This window comes from Schistocerca cancellata, chromosome 1, assembly GCF_023864275.1.
Source record: "Schistocerca cancellata isolate TAMUIC-IGC-003103 chromosome 1, iqSchCanc2.1, whole genome shotgun sequence".
Lineage (NCBI taxonomy): Eukaryota > Metazoa > Arthropoda > Insecta > Orthoptera > Acrididae > Schistocerca > Schistocerca cancellata.
This window is the reverse complement of record NC_064626.1, coordinates 374,655,824-374,672,013: the sequence shown is the minus strand read 5'-3', so window position 1 is coordinate 374,672,013 and position 16,190 is coordinate 374,655,824. Positions and strand designations below refer to the sequence as shown.

The following is a 16,190-nucleotide window of genomic DNA, read 5'->3' as shown; positions in this document are numbered from 1 at the left end:
GTCTTGGTGACTCTACAGAACAATTTATCGCAGTTATTCTCCATCAAGTATTTCTAAATAAATAATGATCGTAGTTGATTGTAACATTCGCAATGCAATTACAAAAGCCGGAACAATGGCATATAAGAAGTAATACAATTGTTTTTTAAGTAACTAAAATTTATGAATTTGTCGAGAATGTTTCTACCTATACAGAAGGATGACAGCTCAGAAAGCTCCAAAAATTGGCTCTAAGCACTAAGGGCCTTAATATCTGAGGTCATCAGTCCCCTAGAGTTAGAACTACTTAAACCTAACTAACCGAAGGACATCACACACAGCCATGCCCGAGGCAGGATTCGAACCTGCCACCGTAGCAGCAGCGCGGTGCCGGACTGAAGCGCCTAGAACCGCTCGGCCATAACGGCCGGCAGAAAGCTCCAGAGACACGTTGTATAAGATAATGAGATATAGTGCTATTAGTGTAGCTGTGCAGATACTACACGCGTAGTTTCTGTCGGCAACTTTCCTCGCAAAGTACAATTGTAACTGTGAGCGATGTGATTAGTCGGCTGCGTTCTATAGCACGTCATTTGCTAGGGCACTCTATGAAAAGGGAGCTAGATCCTTAAGCTGCATGCAGGTTTCGATTCCGATGGTTACTGCTTTTGTTACTCCAATCCGCATCGATTACAGGGACCGTTTATTGCTTACAAGGGAACCTCCCCATCGCAGCCCCCTCAGATTTAGTTATAAAATGGCACAGTGGATAGGCCTTGAAAAACTGAACACAGATCAATCGAGAAAACAGGAAGAAGTTGTGTGGAACTATGAAAACATAAGCGAAATATACAAACCGAGTAGTTTCTTGTGGAAGATAGGCAACATCAAGGGGCGTGTAAGCTCAGTAGTGCTGTGGTCCCGTGGTTAGCGTGAGCAGCTGACGAACGAGGGGTCCTTGGTTTAAGTCTTCCCTCAAGTGAAAAGTTTTATTCTTTTATTTTCAGTTTATGTGACAAACTCTTATGTTTTCATCACTTTTTTGGGAGTGATTATTACATCCACAAGAAAACCTAAATCGGGCAAGGTAGAAGAATCTTTTTACCCATTCTCCAAGTGTACAAGTTAGGTGGGTCGACAACATATTCCTGTCATGTGAAGCACATGCCGTCACCAGTGTCGTATAGAATATATCAGACGTGATTTCCTTTGGAGGAATCGGGTGACCTATGACCTTACGATCAAATGTTTTCGGTTCCCATTGGAGAGGCACGTCCTTTCGTCTACTAATCGCACGGTTTTGCGGTGCGGTCGCAAAACACAGACACTAAACTTATTACAGTGATCAGAGACGTCAATGAACGAACGGACAGATCATAACTTTGCGAAAACAAAGAAAATAAACTTTTCACTCGAGGGAAGAATTGAACCAAGGACCTCTCGTTCGGCAGCTGCTCACGCTAACCACGGGACCACGGCACTACTGAGCTCACCTTTTCCTTAATGTTGCCTATCTTGCGCATGGACTACTCAGTTTGTATATTTTGCTTATTTTTTCATAGTTCCACACAACTTCTTCCTGTTTTCCCGATTGATCTGTGTTCAGTTTTTCAAGGCCTATCCACTGTGCCAACTCATAACTAAATCTGAGGGGGGGTGCGATGGGGAGGTTCCCTTGTTAGAATAGTTTTCACTAATCACTACGTTAACTAATCACACAATCCGCATGCCTTTTGCCCTTAAAGCATGGATAATAATTTTACGAGTGCTTAATCTATAAGGAATATGAGGGGTTATTCCGTAAAAAGTAACAAGACACATATTCAGCCAGAAATATTTATAATCTAAAAGTGTGTCAGAATCTGTAAACGAAACGGCAAACTCAAAGCCGTCAGACATTAGAAGACTCAGTCGCATTAGGAAACCGTTCTTTTACACGAATTCTGTGTTATAAGTCTTGCAAATGATGTCTTCAGGTGGACTTCCATTCGCTTTGATACAGACTACGGCCCTGCTTAAACAGCGAACGTTGCCAGGTTCTCCTCGACCCCACTTTAGGCAATGTGTTGTTGTATGTCTTGAGGTGTGTCACTGCTTTGTTGTTGGAAAACTCAATAAAGTTCGTAAAACTGTCGAAAGTCAATGAACATACGTAGAGAAACGGAGCTCAGCATTTTGAAATGATCTATGACAAAATTTCGAAGCACAACGCAACCACAAAAGTCGCGCTTCAGTGAGGCATTCCGCAAGAATAGCTACGGCCAATCCTGCTATGTAACGGGACAGGACAAGTAGGTCGACAGATGCAAAATTCATGAAAAACGTGTGTCTAGCTTTTACCATATTCATGGTAGGTTGCGCAACCATACAGCCACAGGATGGATTGACGTTCGTTACCACACAGTGCATGAATAGCAGTGTACCTGCACTTTTATTTCATCCATTCTTTAAAAATATTTATCCACATAGCACATGGCAATTGCATTAATTATTTCGTGTGCCATTAAAAAATGTGACAAAAAGAATGTAGCACGTGGGAATATTAGCTACCGGTACCGTATTTTTTTTTTTTTTTTTTTTTTTACAACAAACACACACAGGAGAGAGAGAGAATATTCGGTGACTATTAAACAACGAAGAGATAGCTCTTTCGTAGCCCACAATCACGACAAAGGCTGGTTCCGTTGATTAGTCGCTGTGGAAACAAATTTTAGCGAACTGAAACACCTCACACGTCGGGATCAATGCAAGTAGAGTCAAAGAGACTACTACACTAAAACAACAATCCGCGATTTCCTCAGTTTCTAAGCAATCTGCCGTTTCAATATTAGTTTTATACAATCCGACGACATAGCGGATTTTGGTAGCGCGGCTACGTTTAGCACGAAAGCAAGTCGAATTTTGTTGGAAGATGAAATTTTAATAGCCAGTTCCTGATTACCACCTTTTGTTACGAGTTAAATTCTAAGTCTCTCTGAAATGTCAACTGGAATTCGAGTGCATATATCACTACTGTAGATGAAGACGACGACGACGACGACGACAATGATGATGATGATGATAATAATACAAGTTCGTTACGGACGTTAAATTTTGCTTTCTCACTGGTATTACTCAAGGTGAATAGTCTGTATGCAGATGTCGAGTTTCATCTCTCCCTACTCTAATATCCAACAATAAGACATCGTAATTATTAACAGCTGGGCTCCTACTCACGAGCAGCGGGGCTAAAATCGTGATTTACATTTCCTGTTGTTCTTCAACAATTCAGTGATACATAATTTCTCCTGTCTTTGACACTAATCCGACCTAATATCCCGTTTCGAATCATCTTGACGTTAACAGGACGTTAAATACAAATCTGTGTCCTGTTTTTCATACACAGTGAAGTGGCGCAGTGGTGAGGATACTAAACGCGAATTAAGCAGCAACACTCACTCAGGTTTCCTTCCGTTAGGAACGTGCGTCCACTCAGCGTCTGTGATATGACTTTCAAATGATAGAGCACAGCAGTCAGTCGTCCTTTTCTCAGAGGTTCTATTCGGCAAATCTAGATTTCGGCTAGTGCCTAGCCGTTATGAGTTCACCATTTTACAGTCTCAGTGCATGTTCTACTACGTCAGTCCTCTGTTGTTCTGTCCGCAGCTTGTGGTCGTGCGGTAGCGTTCTCGCTTCCCGCGCCCGGGTTCCCGGGTTCGATTCCCGGCGGTGTCAGGGATTTTCCCTGCCTCGTGATGACTGGGTGTTGTGTGCTGTCCTTAGGTTAGTTAGGTTTAAGTAGTTCTAAGTTCTAGGGGACTGATGACCACAGATGTTAAGTCCCATAGTGCTCAGAGCCATTTGAATCTCTGTTGTTCGGGCTTCTGTCACATTTCATGGTGCTCCGGAGAAACATCATCCACACATTTCCGAAGATTGCGTGTGCCGACAAGTCCGATAATTATCACAGAATCAGATTAAGAAGACATGCATCCATGTTGCTGGCGAGAATAATATACAAAAGAATGGAAAATAAAATTCAGGATCTGTTAGATGACGATCATTTTGGCTTTAGGAAAGGTAAAGTCATCAGAGAGGCAATTTTAACATTGCGCTTAATAATGGAAGCAAGATTACAGAAAGATCGCGACACAAAAAAATGGTTCAAATGGCTCTAAGCACTATGGGAGTTAACATTTGAAGTCATCAGTCCCCTATACTTAGAACTACTTAAACCTAACTAACCTAAGGACATCACACACATCCATGCCCGAGGCAGGATTCGAACTTGCGACCGCAGCAGCCGCGTGGTTCCAGACTGAAGGGTCTTGACCCCTCGGCCACCGCGGCCGCCTGATCGAGAGACATTCGCAGGATTTGTCGACCTGGCAAGAGCGTTCACAGTGGGAAATGGTACATGATGTTCGAAATTTTGAGAAAGGAAGGGGTAAGCTGAGGGGAAAGACAGGTAATATAGAATGTGTACAAGAGCCAAGGGGGAACAATTAAGGAGGAAGACCAAGAACGAAGTGTTCGGATTAAAAAGGTCGTAAGACAGGGATGTAGTCTTCAACCCCTACTGTTCGATCTATGTATCGAAGAAGCAATGACGCAAATAAAAGAAAAGTTCAAGAATGAGTGGAATTAAAATTTAAGGTGAAAGGATATCATTGATAATATTCGCTGATGACGTAGCTTTTCTCGAAGAAGAGTTGCAGAATCTGCTGAATGGAATGAACAGTCTAATGAGCACAGAATATGAAGTGATAGTAAAACGAAGGATGACGAAAATGATGAGTATCAGCAGAAATGAGTACCATGAGAATCTAAACGTCAGGGTGGATGATCACGAAGTCGAAGTAGTTAACGAATTCTGATGCCTAGGCAGCAAAATAATCCACGACGGACGGAGCGAGGAAAATAGAAAAAGCAGACTAGCCCTGGCAAAAGGGCCTACCTGGCCGGGAGAAGTCTACTAGTATCAAACAAAGGCCTTAATCTCAGGAAGAAATTTCTGAGAATGTATGTTTGGAGCACAGCATTGTATGGTAGTAAAATATGGACTGTGGGAAAACCGGAACCGAAGACAATGTGTGTTACAGAAGAATTAGGTGGACTTCAAGGTAAGGAACGAGGAGGTTCTCCGCGGAATCAGAGAGGAAAGGAATATGTGTAAAAGCACCATATGGTGGTGCATTGGTGCCATACTCTTCCGCCAACTCAGCACGTATCGTTGCAGTGTTGTTCCCCTTCCAGTGGAGAAAACAAAATACTGCTCGATAATCCACTTTATTAATGAGCTGTGGCGTTCTGTATTAGCTCATGTAGGGCCATCAGCAGTACTGTCGAGTGGGGATTTCATTTTGTCCCAAGAACTGTACACATTTACTTGAAAACAAGTAAAAAAGTTTTTTTCGATGTTATTATTAAAACTTTATGACTACGGCTCGTACGTACGCGTTCCATCGGGTACAAAATTCCCCTCTACCAATCGAGTGAATCCCCGTCCGCTCAAAGTAGCCGTAATTCACCGTCGCAGTACAGCTCTGTTCAGATGTCGCATGAGCTCTCTCTTCCTGTATGGAATTCTGCTTTATGCACATTCATTTTTAAGATTCTACAATCGCTTTTGGAAGTATGTGCGGCAGAATGGGTCCTCGTTGTGTCCGCAGGGATCGCACGCCGTAGAGGAGGAACAGCAGATTGTGGAAGGTGCCTGCAGAGAGACAACAGCTGGTAGCGGAGTGTGTTCGTATCTCGTTAGCGATCATTTGCAGCATTGGGGGCTCCGCTCGCTCCCAAATGGAGCAAGACGAAACCAGTGGCTCTGCGAACTGCGCACATGTCTGCACGTTGCTTCAAATACGAGGGTCACTCCAAAAGAAATGCACACTATTTTTGTAAAAATACAGTTTTCATTATACATCTGTGAAAGTTGTACAGTGTGTAGATACATCCTTCCTGCTTGTTTTCAAACTTAGTTTAACCTGTTCCCGTGAGTGGCGCCGCCATGTCTTCAAGATGGCTGCTACACTTGACGTTCGTCAGAAGCAACGTGCTGTCATAGAATTCCTGTGCTGTGAAAACGAGACAGTGGGAAACATCCACAAGAGGTTGAAAAAAGGTGTATGGAGATGCTGCTGTCGATCGCAGTACAGTTAGTCGGTGGGCAAGCAGATTACGTGATGAAAGCGGGCACGGCAATATTGAGGATTGTCCTCGCAGCGGCAGGCCTCGTACTTCACACACTCCAGACAGTGTGCAGAGAGTTAACGAATTGGTGACTGATGACAGACGCATCACGGTAAACGAATTGTCGTACTACGTTGGGATAAGGGAAGGAAGAGTTTGTAGAACACTGAAAGTGTTGGCGTTGAAAAAGGTTTGTTCCAGGTGGGTTCCTAGGATGTTGACAGTGACTCACAAAGAAACCAGAAAACGGAATGCAGCGAACTTTTGGAACAGTACGAGAATGGTGGAGATGAATTTCTTGGAAGAATTGTGACAGGTGATGAAACATGGCTCCATCATTTTTCACCAGAGACGAAGAGGCACTCAATGGAATGGCATCATTCAAATTCACCCAAGAAAAAAAAAATTAAAAACCACACCTTCTGCTGGAAAAGTTATGGCTACGGTGTTTTTCGATTCCGAAGGACTCTTGCTTGTGGACATCATGGCAAGTGGAACGACCATAAATTCTGATGCATGTGTGACGACACTGAAGAAACTTCAAGCTCGACTGTCTCGTGTTCGACCACATCGGCAAAAGCAGGATGTTTTGCTATAGCACGACAATGCACGGTCACATGTCAGTCAAAAAAGCATGGAAGCGATCACAAAATTCTGATGGACAACACTGAAACACCCGCCTTACAGTCCTGACCTGGCTCCATGTGACTATCATCTCTTTGGGAAACTGAAAGACTCTCTTCGTGGAACAATGTTTGAAGATGATTGACTCCCTTGTGCACGCTGCCAAACAGTGGCTCCAACAGGTTGGTCCAGAATTTTACCGTGCGGGTATACAGGCGCTGGTTCCAAGATGGCGTAAGGCAGTTGAGAGGGATGGAAATTATGTGGAGAAATGAAAATATTGTTCCTAAAGGATGTATCTACACACTGTAAAACTTTCATACATGTAGAATAAAAGATGGATTAAAAAAAAATAGTGTGCATTTCTTTTGGAGTGTACCTCTTAATTTGCAGCGTCAGCATGCACTTTTGACCACTTTTTGGAACTAACAATACATAGTTCTTATCCGCACTGAACGAATGGCTTGCCTGACTGCCACGCGAATGAGTTCGATCCGAAATACCGGTGAGGATGAATTTCTCCTTGGTTATGGGGGACAGCAGTGGAGTCTACTCAGCTTCGCGGTGACTTTGGATTATCTGAAGCAGATAGCATGGCCCGATAGTAACGCCAGAGAGAAGGCGATGTGCTGACCAGATGCCACTGCTTTGCCATGGTAACTTGGTGACTTGATACAGCACTTGGACGGTGAGCCAAAAATATTCCGTAATGGAATTCGGTGTTGATTAAAACCTGCAACTTGTTACTCAGGTTTCTCAGCACCAGACTGAAATAGAGTAGTGTTTCAAGCCAAAGCTTTTTCGTTTCAACTGTTAGTTTCTGTGTCATCGGAAAGAAGGAGCGTCTTCGGTTTAAAGTGGAACCAAATTCCTAAACATTCTTCGATCATTTCACAGGCAGCGAATTGACATTCATTAAAAACTGACAGGCAGATTTCACTTCACGCACACAAGAAGCGGAAGAGGTTTGAATGATGGGTACCTTTGAACCGTCGTTAATCGCGTCAGTTAGTTGGACCGTACATATACGTGCTCCAGAAATCACATTACGAAAGGTTCAGACGCAGAAGAATGCTCGCCTCTTTCATCTATGGAGAAAAGGTTTAGAGCTGACTTCTCGAGTTAAGCTACTAAATAACAGTTTCGAAATGCCAGATGAATCCTGCTAAACGTATGTTAATACAATCTCGAACGTTGAACCGTTTTTCCCCTCGTTTGGCGTATTAGTATCTGCTGACAAACTTTTCTGGCTGGAAATAACGTGTGTAAACGTATCTCCCCTAACACAGACACTACCTTGTTCGATGGCAGGAGTAAGTCTGTATAGTATCGGACAGTGCGTTGTTTCAGACAAGAGCTGTTTCTAAACTCTAGCGGGGCATATTTAGCGCCACCGCTAAATGATTTGAGGAAGATGGCCACTCACACGATTCTGTGAGAAAACAACTGTGCCTTTCAGAGTGGCAACAAGTCTTCTGTTTCTAGTTAGTTGTTTGGTACACGAACTTAGCTCTGAGGTATTGTGTTGTCTTTATAAGCATAAGCTATATAATGAAACTGCCATAATAATCTTGAATGGTCGTATAGTGTACAGGTTAAAATATATTGTTGGTAAACTGAAGGTTGAGAGTCAGAATCCTTTCAGCTTCTTTATAATATTTATTTTTAAATCTTTGTCGAAATGACTTTGATCGTTATTTTTATTCATTTAATTGGCCTAAATGTAATTTCTTACGTCCAAGCCTTTGCCGAGTCATTGTAATAACCATATTAACTTAATTTGCTCTCGTTTTTTCTACATATGACTCTTTCTCTCATTTGGTACATTTGCCCATGTTGTTTTAAATATTTCTCTGCGTTAAGATCGATACAATTTCTTCTGCTTTACCATTCGAAGTTTTCGTCTATGTTATTGTATTCATTGTTTCTGTTCCTCATTTTGCTTGAATTTAGTTTAGTTTATTATCCATTCTTTCGTTTAAATCTTCATCTGCATTATTGCAACAATAATTTACATGTTAAATATTTGTATGACGACAACCATTCCAAAAGTTCTCTGTTTTTGCTTCTCACTTTTCTCCGTTTTCGGCGCTCATTTGTCAGTTTTTAGTTCTAGTTTCTATTCGTCTCTTCTTGATTCGATTTCTTCATTTGTTAAACGAATTTAAATGTGGAATTGAAATGTGTATTAAAACATACAACATATTTGCAACATCAGATACAGAGAGTTACGAAACAAATGTTCCGTTAACTTCAAAAATGACTGTGAAACTGCAAGTGGATAAAATATTTCACAAATAAATTGTGATGAAAATAATTAAGTTTTTTAAGGAATAATGTTGTGGGGAAAAAGCATCATTGTTTGTGGGACCCCACTCCGCCCCCAAAAATACGGTTAAAAAGCAGCCGGGAAACGTCACGGCGCTGGGCTGGTGTAGGGCAGGCATCGAAAGCCGCCCCTTCCGCTGGCGTTTATAGTGTCAGCGTAGCGTCAGCGAACCATTTAGTGGAGGCCACGGTAGTTGTGAATTTTAATGTGTCATATTGCTGGTATTTCCTTTGTTTTAATGTGTCATATTGCTGGTACTTGCTTTGTATAGGAATGATTGTATCAACCGTCAGATTTCTAGCAGATGTAGTGTTTGTAAGTGAAAACTAGTTCTAACAGAAATAATGCGGAACAAGTGTTACGTAATTCTGCAATAATGAGCAAATTCTAATGACGCTGTGGGAGTATGTTACTGCAAATCTTTGTAAAACGCGGAACAGTTTTAGCCAGACTGCATACCCTCCGAACGAAAGCAGTGTAAGATAGTCCTCGATCACTTGTTTAGGATGAGAGGCGAGGGTGGCAGTCTGAAAAGTCTGATGTGTGTCAAAAAGATGTTAGTGTGAAATGCACAGTTTTTGGAAGCAGGGGAGGGGGGACTGATAAAATACCCGATTGCCAGTTTAGTCGATTATAAGAATAAAACATTCTGACAATATTTATAAACGAGTAGAATTCCTTAGAATATTCTGTAGAGGGTGATCAGAACTATCTTCAAAGATTGTAGGGGTGTTGCAGGGCATATTGTGCTGAGGAATAATTGCAAAGAAAAAAATCCGACTCTTTGCTCAGATTCCGAGTTAATTAACGTTGAAGTTAGCTAATCAGGCCTTCGCGCGAGGTAATTCAAGCTGCCCACCGGAGGCGGTGTTGCCAAACCTGAACTTTTTTCGTTTCCTAAAGCCGAACAAGAGAGTGCTTTACAAAAATTGGACATGGGATGGTAGTAAAGATCGAAGCCGAGCAGTCTCGTTCGCTGTCATCTACGCTGTGATAACAACTGGCACTAATCGTATCTGGCGGCCCACTAGGATTTGCTCGCGAAACGACCAGATGCTAATTAACTCGGAAACGGCGCAACATGTCGAATTTTTCGTGAACAATTATTTCCCTACACAACCTACCCTGCAACACCCTTACAAGCTTTTCAGACTATCTCTGGCCACGCTGTTCAAGGAACTGAAACGGGAAAGATTTTTAGCTCCATTACCTTCTGGTGCACTTCACAATATTAATGGTGAAACTGTAGTGGAAGCGCATCACTTTGAACACTAAATAAGCGCCCCCAGGAATTTGCATATCTCTATTATATGTGGGCACAAGTGAGAAAGTGTTTTACTTAAAAAAACTGTGCTTTTTTTCTATCTCGGGAACAGGGTCCTCGATTGCTTGAGTGCTCGTTTCTGCCCAAATGGTGGAAGGTTAATTTTTGACAAGGTGTGTCAGTGTTACTTGCAGGCACGTTACAGGAAATGCTAGAGTGCATATGAAAATTAGTATATAGGCATAGTGCATTGAAGCGCCAAAGAAACTGGTATAGGCATGCGTATTCAAATAAAGAGATACGTAGACATGCAGAATATCGCGCTGCGGTCGGCAACGCCTATATCAGACAAGCGTCTGGCCCAGTTGTTGGATCGGTTGTGTATTGTGTATTAAACTAGGGACCCAGAAACGACGGAGAGGCTTCGTCCCATCGTAGCCCTCAGTTGTTCACAACCCCACAACGGGCCACAGCAGTCCGCCCACCACACCGCTGACCCACACCGAACCAAGGGTTATTCTGTGATTCGGTCCCCAGTGGACCCCCCCCCCCCTTCCCCCGACGCGTACGTCGAGGCAGTGTTTGCGCAGCAATCGCCGACATAGTGTAACAGGCGGAACCAGGGGAACCACCCGCATTCGCCGAGGTAGGTGGCTGGATCGGTTACTGCTGCTGCAATGGCAGGTTATCAAGATTTAAGTGAGTTTGAACGTGGTGTTACAGTCGGCGCACGAGAGATGGAATACAGCATCTCCGAGTTAGCAATGAAGTGGGGATTTTCCCGTACGATCATTTCGCGAGTGTGCCGTGAATATCAGGAATCCGGTAAAATATAAAATCTCCGACATCGCTGCGGCCGGAAAAAGATCCTGCAAGAACGGTACCAACGACGACTGAAGATAATCGTTCAACATGACAGAAGTGCAACCCTTCGGCAGATTGCTGCAGTTTTTGATGCTGCTCCATCAACAAGTGTCAGCTTGCGAACCATTCAACGTTGCGTTTTTCGTTGCGACGGAATCTTCTCACGAAATTCCATTCACCAAATTTCTCCTCCGAATGCGAAAATATTTTGTTGACACCGACTTATGTAGGGAGGAACGATCATTACGATAAAATAAGGGAAATCAGAGCTCGTACGGGAAGATATAGGTGTTCATTCTTTCCGCGCGCCACGTGAGATTGGAATAATAGAGAATTGTGAAGGTGGCTCAATGAACCCTATGCCAGGCACTTAAATGTGATTTGCAGAGTATCCATGTAGATGTAGATGTCGAAGAAACGTCGTCGATATCGGCTATCGGAGGCGAGGGCCCACTCGTACACCTTTGGTGACTGCACGACACAAAGCTTTACGCCTCGCCTGAGCTCGTCAGCACCTACGTTGAACTGTTGATGACTGGAAACATGTTGCCTGGTAGGACGAGTCTCGTTTCAAATTCTATCTAGCAGATGGACCTGTACGGGTATGGAGAGAACCTCATGAATTCGTGGACCCTACTTGTCAGAGGGGACTGTTCAAGCTGGTGGAGTGGAGGCTCTGTAATGGTATGGGGCGTGTGCAGCTGGAGTGATATGGCACCCCTGATACGTCTAGATTCGACTCCGACAAGTGACACGTACGTAAGCATCCTGTTTGATCACCTGCATCCACTCATGTCCATGTGCATTCCGACGGAGTTGGGCCATTCCAGCAGGACAATGCGACATCCCATACGTCCAGACTGCTACAGAGTGTCTCCGGGAACACAAATTTAGACATTTTCGCTGACCATCAAACACCCCAGACATGAACATTATTGAGCAAATCTGGGATGCCTTGCAATGTGCTGTTCAGAAGAGAGCTCCTCCCCCCGTATTCTTACGAATTCTGCAGGATTCATGGTGTAAATTCCCTCTAGCACTACTGCAGACATTAACAGAGTCCACGGCATGTCGTGTTGTGGCATTCCTGCATCCTCGTGGGGGCCCTACACGATATTAGGCAGGAGTACCAGTTTCTTTGGCTCTTCAATGTAATATAGAGATGTCTCTTTAACGCCTCACGTCTGATACTACCCAACGTTCTTCTATGCCTTTCACGAATGTGTAATGGGTGACAGTTGGTTCTCCCTTGTGTTGCCCTTCCTCGCCAAATTTATGTGCTTAGGTAAATTGTCCATCCGGTGTCGCAGCTGTCCCCGTATAACTGGTCGCTATGCCGGTTGCAGGTGATGCAGCACATCGGCACTAGGTTGGTGGCGCTGATGCACGAGGTGTCCGGCGGCGAGGGCGTGGCTACGTCGAGCCCGAAGCCGCGGCTGCACCACCACGGGCACCACCACGGCCACCACCACCACCATCACCACCACCACCATCACCACCGGCGGCTGCAGCAGAAGCCGTCGAGCGCGTCGACGACGACGGAGGAAGAGGAGGAGGACAGCAGCCACACGGACACGGAGCAGGGCGTGTCGGCGCCGCTGCTGCAGCTGCCGCGCTCCAAGTCGCACGACCTGCTGCTGGAGCAGCAGCAGCACGAGGCGCGCCTGCGCTCCGCCAGCAGCGGCGGCCACGTCTCCGACGTCGAGCGCAGCGAGCACTCCGACTACGAGCGCTTCAGGTACGTCTCCGCTCCCGTCTCGGCTTCCTAGCTGTAGGCAACAGCAACCGCAGTCGCTTCCGTATCCACCACGATGGCGCTTCATATCGTCACTTTGTGCCACATGTCACTGTCAGATTAAAACTTCTCTCAGTCCGCCAAGTATCAAAAATGTTCAAATGTGTGTGAAATCTTATGGGACTTAACTGCTAAGGTCATCAATCCCTAAGCTTACACACTACTTAACCTAAATTATCCTAAAGACAAACACACACATCCATGCCCGAGGGAGGACTCGAACCTCCGCCGGGACCAGCCGCACAGTCCATGACTGCAGCGCCTTAGACCGCTCGCGCCAAGCATCGAAGCTTCAAAAAAAAATGGCTCTGAGCACTATGGGACTTAACATCTATGGTCATCAGTCCCCTAGAACTTAGAACTACTTAAACCTAACTAACCTAAGGACAGCACACAACACCCAGCCATCACGAGGCAGAGAAAATCCCTGACCCCGCCGGGAATCGAACCCGGGAACCCGAGCGTAGGAAGCGAGAACGCTACCGCACGACCACGAGATGCGGGCATCGAAGCTTCCGGTAGCTGATTGGATACTTTGTTTATTACTCTCTTACTCACCGTCGATGACTTTATCGTGTATGTTACGACCCAACACTGGCCTCCAATGAACCACCAGCGCACTAGCTACAAGTCCTCTTTCTACAAATACTTCAGTGTAATACACTCATTCTCATAAATTAAGGATAATGCTGATACATGTTGCAACAACGCTCTGGTGGGCGGTTTGCGGGTTTAAATCACCTCGGGGTATGGCCACGCGGTGCATTTCACCTGCGGTCGTCGCACGGTGGCGCTGGCAGCAGTCCACATACGCAGAGGTGTGTTTGTGCTTGTCAGAGCACGGTGCAGTGAGTAAGTGTGCAGAGTTTTTCAGATGTGCTAGTGGTGACTGTGTGTTGAAAATGGCTCAAAGAGCACATATTGATGACGTAGAATACTAGGGCGAAGGGAGGCTGGTCAAACACAGCAGGTCGTAGCGCGGGCCCTCCGTATGCCACAGAGTGTGATCTCAAGATTATGGCCATCAGACAGGAAACGTGTCCAGGCGCTACAGTACGGGACATCTACAGTGTACAACACCACAAGTAGACCGATGTCTCACCATCAGTGCCCGCAGACGGCCACGGAGTACTGCAGGTAGCCTTGATCGGGACTTTACCGCAGCCACTGGAACAGTTGTCTCCAGACACACAGTCTACAGATGACTGAACAGACATGATTTATTTGCCCGGAGATCTGCAAGGTGCGTTCCACTGACTCCTGGTGATAGGAGAGCCCGTAAAGCCTGGCGTCAAGAACACAGTAATGGTCATTGGAACAGTGGTCCCAGGTTATGTTCACGGACGAGTCCAGGTATAGTCTGAACAGTGATTCTCGCCGGGTTTTCATCTGGCGTGAACCAGGAACCAGATACCAAGCTATTAATGTCCTTGAAAGGGACCTGTATGGAGGTCGTGGTTTGATGGTATGGGATGGGACTACTATCATTAGTGCACATACACCCGTGCATGTCTTTGACAGAGGAACTGTAACATATCAGGTGTATCGGGACGTCAGTTTGCACCAGTATGTCCGCCTTTTCAGGGGTGCAGTGGGTCCCATTTTCATCCTGATGGAAGACAACGCACGGCCCCACTGAGCTGCCATCGTGGAGGATTACCGTAAAACAGAAGATATCAGGCGAATGGACTGGCCTGCCTGTTCTCCAGACCTAAACCCCATCGAGCACGTCTGGGATGCTCTCGTTCGACGTATCGCTGCACGTCTTCAAACCCCTACGACACTTCAGGAGCTCCGACAGGCACTGGTGCAAGAATGCAAGGCTATACCCCAGCAGCTGCTCGACCACCTGGTCCAGAGTGTGCCAACCTGTTGTGCGGCCTCTGTACGTGTGCATGGTGATATCATCCCATATTGATGTCGGGGTTCATGTGCAGGAAACAGTGGCGTTTCGTAGCGCATGTGTTTCGGGACGGTTTTCTCAACTTCTCATCAATACCGTGGACTTGCAAATTTGTGTTGTACGTGTTCCCTATGTGCCTATGCTATTAGCGTCATTTTTGTGTAGTGCCGCATTGTGTGGCATCACAGTCTGCAATTATCCTTAATTTGTGAGCAAGAGTGTAATATGGACAAGAGAACGACTGGTAAATCTCCTCCCCTCCCGATATCTTATCCCTTTCCCAATCACCTCTCTTCCCTTCCCTTCCCTTCCCTTTCCGATCTGGGAATGGGTCTAAAGGGTTGAGGACGCGATGAATGAAGAGAGCGGAAGCTGCAGTGACGGACTGTGTCTGCTGGATTCTGTGAAGACACAGCAGCGTAGAGTTCGCCTTATAAGGGAAAGTCCCCCATCGTGCTACCCTCAAATTTGATGGTGAAATGGCCTAGTTTGTACACGGACCTCCCACTCTGTCTTCCAATACAGTGACCATACAACTACGACTCCATGGTACTTGCAATTTGCTCGATGTTATATCTTCTGCTTTGACCGTTCAATATTTCTAGTTTTCTTCTTTTTTCACCGTTCAGCTTTCCGCCTTCCTGTTTTAGCGCTTGATTTGTGTTCAGGTTTTACGGACTGTCCACTGGGCCATCTTACCACGAAATCTGACGGGGCTGCTATGGCGAGTTTCCTTTGTCAGTCATTTCTGTAGGAACTGATTATTTTTCGTAATTCACTGCTACCACCAGTAAATAATATTGGGCAGAATATCGTATCACAGAAATTTGAGGCAGTTATATCCATTACACGAACAAAAAATGTAATGAGTTCCACAATGAATTTTTTTTTTACGCTTTGCACCATATGATACCGCTCGATAATCAGGCGTTATTTGCGTTAACCACCCTTCCCGCCTTATACAACACAGAAACTAAACCGAAAATATCCCAAGAAACAATAGAAATACTACAGTAATGTAGGAGGAGAGATAATGTACCTTTTTATCGTAGTCAGCGTTTTGACAGTTCTAATGCTGTCCACTATCTCCTACTACTCTTGTCCTAGCCGGTTCTAGGCGCTCCAGTCCGGAACCGCGCGACTGCTACGGTCGCAGGTTCGAATCTTGCCTCGGACGTGGATGTGCGTGATGTCCTTAGGTTAGTTAGGTTTAAGTAGTTCTAAGTGCTAGGGGACTGATGACCTCAGTTGTTAAGTCCCA

General features: G+C 45.1%; 1 protein-coding gene across 1 annotated transcript in view; it reads left to right on the top strand.

Moving 5' to 3' along the window:
• Positions 1-16,190, top strand: part of LOC126174927 (uncharacterized) — a 542,393-nt gene that overhangs the window by 59,823 nt on the left and 466,380 nt on the right. The window contains exon 2 of the mRNA XM_049921376.1: positions 12,578-12,969. Within this exon, the coding sequence (XP_049777333.1) occupies positions 12,578-12,969 (392 nt within the window). The remainder of the gene's footprint in view (positions 1-12,577; positions 12,970-16,190) is intronic.